This window comes from Spinacia oleracea, chromosome 5 (genome assembly GCF_020520425.1).
Source record: "Spinacia oleracea cultivar Varoflay chromosome 5, BTI_SOV_V1, whole genome shotgun sequence".
Taxonomy (NCBI): domain Eukaryota; kingdom Viridiplantae; phylum Streptophyta; class Magnoliopsida; order Caryophyllales; family Amaranthaceae; genus Spinacia; species Spinacia oleracea.
In genome coordinates, this window is record NC_079491.1 from 49526529 (window position 1) to 49532234 (window position 5706).

General features: G+C 34.3%; 1 protein-coding gene across 1 annotated transcript; it reads left to right on the forward strand.

The window, feature by feature from the left end:
- Positions 1-2704: 2704 nt before the first annotated feature.
- On the forward strand, positions 2705-5363 carry LOC110775211 (early nodulin-like protein 17). Its single transcript, XM_021979811.2, has 2 exons — positions 2705-3004; positions 4841-5363. Exons 1-2 carry the CDS (start codon positions 2836-2838, stop codon positions 5176-5178), a joined length of 507 nt encoding a protein of 168 aa, XP_021835503.2. The 5' UTR covers positions 2705-2835; the 3' UTR covers positions 5179-5363.
- The last annotated feature ends 343 nt before the right edge of the window (positions 5364-5706 follow it).

Here is a 5706-nt window from a genome sequence, read left to right on the forward strand (position 1 = left end):
CTCCACTGGGCCTGGGCCCTGAGCCTGGGCTCATCATCGTAACATGGGCCTGGGCCCTGAGCCTGGGCTCATAAACCATGGGAGCCTGGGCTCGTGATCCATGGGTGGACAGGTATCCGTGGTGCATGCATGACCGATAGATAGGAAGATGGTAGTTTATATACCGCCAGACAAACCAGGTCTTTCACTTTCATTTATCATGTTTTATGTATTTTTACCAAGCCTTGGCTTGAAACAACATAACTCTTTGTAGATCATAAAGCATCATTTGGATCTTGGGATACATAAAACATCATTTCATTCGTGGCATCATAAGAACATTATTTTATGTGAAAACTCAATCAAATCATATTATAACGAATAATTCAAACAAATCATAATTCATTCCCACAATCCATAAAACATGTCAAAACATTTAATTCATAAATTCAATCATAACGTCATTTCATAATACATTTATAAGGGGATTGCGGGTACTAGCAATAGCCGTTACCTCACTTCCACGACTTTGCTAAGGATTTTCGTTGGTTCGTTCGTCCTGAGCTCCGAGTCCAATTTCTTTAAAAATATTAAATAATTGAATTAGTACCAAATTGATAAATAATTTAACTTAATAATTTCGAAACTTTATAATTAACCAATTTTCTAATAATAATGTTAAAAAAAATATATAATTTCATAGTTTTAATGAAAATATAATTAAACGCCAATTTTAGTGAAGAATATAATTAATTGAAATTTCAATCGAAATATATATATTTTCCTTAGTTAATTTACACGAAAATCTTATTTAAATTTTGTCCTTGATAAATCCATTTAGTAACTTATTTTAGTTAAATCGATAATATAATTTAAAATCAATATTTTATAAAATCATAAATTTTATAAGTAATGAATTTTATAAATAACGAGTTTTAATATAAATAACGAATTTTTAATAAAATTATACTTTCGAAATTTAACGGAAATGTTATTATTAATCGAATTTTCAATCGAAATACATATATATTTTATAATTGATTTTCATGTAAATAATATTAAAAATTCCGTTTTTGTTAATTCAGGCTAAGTAATTTATTTTAGTAAAATCGATATTTGATAATTAAACCTGAAAATAATAACAATTTATTAGTAAATAATTATATCCTAAAAATTATTAAAACATAAATATTGCTAAATTTAAAATCTGAAAATTCAGATTGGTCTTACCAAAGGCCCAAATGGTTAGTTGGCCCAATTTAATAAGGGTTTGAGGAGAATAAAACAAGGCCAAAGAATCTGATTTTTATTTTGTTTGGTTTTGGTTGAGGCACGAGCAAAAAAAAAACAGAGAAAGAAGAGAGGAGAGGAGGAGGGAGGAAGAGAGGAAGAGGGCGTGGAGGCTGGCTGGGCTGGGCTTCGCCGGGGATTTCGACGGCGATGGTGGAGGTGGTTTAGCGGCGGCGGAGCAGTTAAGGGGATGGGGGTGGTGATTTGCGAAATAGGGGAGGGGAAGGTGCGAGGGAGAGGGGGGGGGGACGCAGGGTGGTTCTGGGCGGTGATTTGGTGGATGAGGTTGTTGATGGTGGTCGGAGGAGTAGAGTGGTGCTGGTGGTGTGGTGGTTGTGGTGGTGGCGTGGGGCGAAAGAGGAGAAATAAAGAAGGAGGCAGGGGACGCGAGAGGAGAAGAGAGCAGGGGAGGGAGTTGTGGTGGTGGCGTGGTGGTGTTCGGTGGTTCTAGGTGGTCGGGAGATGCGGGGGTGGTGGAGTGGTGGTGAGGACGGTGGTGCGCGGTGGCTGCCGGAGGTGGTGGTGGTTCGATTTTAGGAAGAACAAGGAAGAATTGTTTTCAGTTTTGTGGATTGATTTTGGTATTGAAATTTATCAGAAATTGAAGGGATTTTGTAATTTTTGAAAGGATTCTAGAAGGGGGAAGGCTTTGGGGCTCAAGCAATTGAACATGGACTGATTTGAGGGAAGGAGAGGAAGTCAAAACTTCCTGGTTCATGCGTGGAGAGCAAGGGGAATAAAGCAGAAATTTTTCCCCCTTTTTTTTTTTTTTTTTTTTTTAATATATTTAATAAATTCACAATATTTGGCAAAAATTCAGAATTTGTAATTAATTTTCAGAAATAAAAATGTTTAATTAAAATAATTCCTTAAAAATAAATAAATTATCGTTAACGAAAAATAAATAATTTCAGTTTATAAATTCGTCGTTTAAAATAAATCGTAAAAACGATTAAAATAACGAAATTCGATTGTTCGTAATTTAATTAAAAAGAAATCAAGTTAATAAATATTTTTATTTTTAATAAATCGAATTTAAAATTTCAGGGTATTACAAAAATCGTGGAAAAAGATAAGGAATAAAAATATAATCGTTGAAATAAGTCCGCGTAACGTTCCCGTTCATCTTTTCGATTAAGAGGTGATAAAAAATAATTTTTATTTTATTTTTTGTAATAAAATACAATTTTTATTTTTTTAAGTGGTAAAAGATAATTTTTTCAATTTTAGATGGTAGAGGAAAAAACAATTTACCAAAAATTAAACAAACAAGGCAAACATAAAAAAAATCGACCCCTGTGTGGGGGGGGGGGGGGGGTTAGATATCTAAACCATGACTTGCCAGGCTGTCACTCTAGATTTCTCTCTCCTCCCAAAAAATACTATATAAATTTTAATTATAAATAAACAACTCTTACCCCCACTTAAATTATCTGGAACTCATTTTTTTGTAGCATAGCAAAATTTCCAGTACAAGTAGCATAACAACTCAAAAAAGAGAAAAAACTGGAAACTTCAAAAAACTAGACAGAGAAACAGGAGAGAGAAAATCAGAGTTGCGCACCAATGGGTTCAAGAGCTATGGTAATGGCGCTAATGTGCGCCTTGGTGATGGTTATGGTGCCCCAGGTATTGGGAAAACGGTACATTGTTGGTGGCAAATTTGGATGGACTTCCAACGTTAACTACACTGTTTGGGCTAGTGATAAGCACTTTTACAAAGGAGATTGGCTCTGTAATTTTCTCTTTCTCTTTCTCTCTCCTCATTTGTTTGGGTGTTGTGTGTGCAGATCTGTTTGCGATGTGTGTTGTTATGGGCGTTTTTTTATGGTTGCAGATGGTGTAGACTGGATTGAATCCCGAACTTTGGATACCAACCCGACATTTAACCAACTAAGCCTGTTAGACCGTCAAATGTGTTGGTTACTGTGATTTTGTTTTAGTACAGATCTAATTTTGTGTTAATTTGTGAGTTTTTAGTTGTTTAGATCTTTGTTAAGTTGCTCTATTAAGTTGATTTGTGTTTAAAATTGTTTTTGAGATTGAATGTTGTTTCTAATTTTAGCTAAATTAATAGACCACCCCTTGTAAAAATATTTGAATAAACTAATAGGTTTTTGGTTATCTAATGTCTGAGTTTCAAAATAATTAGGTGGTATTTTTGATTTTTGAGATCAAAACTTGAAAATTTGTCATTATGTTTGTTAAAATTATGTACTTATTCACAATGTTTTTTTTTAAGGTTATTGTTTCATACTCCGTAGTTGGCTTTAATATTAACAGAGGCAACGAATGATTGTGAAAGTTAAATAGGTATGGCTACAAGTCATTTTCATGTGGGAGGTAGTTATTTAGTAGATTTGGATTGGTCATTGGTATGATAAATCATGAATTAATGCCCTCAACAAAAACTTTTTATTCAATGAATCCTATGATAGCCGGTTTATTTTCCAATGTATAGTTGCTTTTGTTACTAGAGATAATAGGAGAATTGAAAAGGGATAATGTAGACTAGCTAGTAGCTGGTCATTTTGCATAATTTGTTCTTGTTAGATGGGTTGTATTTGTATATTGGGAAAAGTAGTCCCCAGCTAGCTGGTATTAGGTTGTCATTCAACTTTCTCTGAAACATGGTTATGGGCACTGGGCAGTGAAATTCACCTTAGAAAGATAATACTAGAGTAGTTGATCATCCGATTCACACACGATAGATTGTCCAAGAGGTGAACCGTGTTGTCAACACCTTGTGAACTGTCTAAAACCACAAAATCTAATGGTATTGAGGCATCTAAAGATCCAATAATCATTTTTCCAATAATGGTTAGTATTGAGCAGGTGAAGATTTGGTGGGAATATTGTGTAGGCTGGGAAATACACCCTGGAATAATCAATATGTTTTGCCATTTTCTATTGGGTGGTCCTAATTTGTATCTGATCAAGTATAAGAAACTGTATATCTGAACTCAAAAGATTCACATTCAAGACTAGTGTAGCAGACAGCATTCCATAAACTAAGTTTTTGGAAAATTCACAATCTATCTTGATTACGTACGGGACTTGAGATTTATCTGTCTGACATTCACACCCAAGTCATCTGTCCCTTTTTTTTTCCCTTTTCTATTGAGGTTATCAGAATTACAAGTTTAATAATCAAAGTTAAAATTTTTAATACTGTTTTTTTTTTGCATCACATAAGCTGGATCTTGTCTCCCATCCCATGTGAATATGTGATATATGTGAACTGGTAACTTTAGTCTCTCTGATGCATGAAATCTCTCTCTCTCATATGGAAGTTAAGTGTCTGTTTAGAAAACATGGAAATTGTCATATTCTCTTAAACTCCTTTCTTCGGACGTCATATTTCGTATATCTTTGAATTTCCAAAATAACATACTTATTTTTTTCCTTATTAAGTAAAGCTTAACCTATATACTTTGCGTGATTGTTTATACTTGGAATTTTAAAACAAAATGATTATGCTTTTACTTTATGGTATTTAAACATTTGATTTCTGTTTTTGTGCTGTCTGTCATTAAGTAATAACTAGTATGTTGTCCTTTCCTGGCACTAGTTTTTGTGTATGACCGGAACCAGATGGATGTCCTGGAGGTGAATAAGACCAACTATGAAAGCTGCAACACCGATCACCCTATTGGAAACTGGACAACTGGAGCTGGAAGAGATGTGGTTCCACTGAATGTAACCAGACACCGCTACTTCGTCAGTGGAAAAGGCTTTTGTTTTGGTGGCATGAAATTATCTGTGAGGATCGAGAAGCCCCCTCCACCTCCTAGAGCAGCCCCTGTTAAAAGTAATGCTCCAACTACTTGTTACAGATCTCAGTATGTTTTCCCACTAGTATTTGCCATTGGTGCCGTTTGGGATTCTTTCCTCCGGGTCACCGGTTAATCACATTCCCCCCTATGTACTACAGTTCCTTGTACAACATTTTACTTATTTCTTATATCTCATTTCCCTTTAGCCTATTTAGCCTATTTATTCTTGTATCTCTTGATTTATTTATTGGAACTGCACTTGTTTGTGAAACTTAAAATTGCCCAAGGCAGTTTGATTACATTATCTTTTCAGGAAAATTTACATGCTGTCTATATTTTTCAACTTTTTATATTTCGTATCATAAATATTACAAAGTGATTACTTGTTGTCTTGTCAATTATTCATATAAAAACAGTTATTGGAGCAATCAACTGCATAAATTGCGGTAATCCGAAACTCAGTGGTTGGTGCCCTGGAATTCTGTCGTTGACATTGATAAATTGAAATCTTTGCATAAATAAATTTTCAAACTTTTGAGCGCCTTCAATTCTATGACTATTCAGTAATCAGTATTGATTAATTTTGTATCAAGTGGAGGTTTGATTCAAACAAAGGAAAGGAATCGAGTTCAAACTGTATGGTTTATGATGGAATCAGATA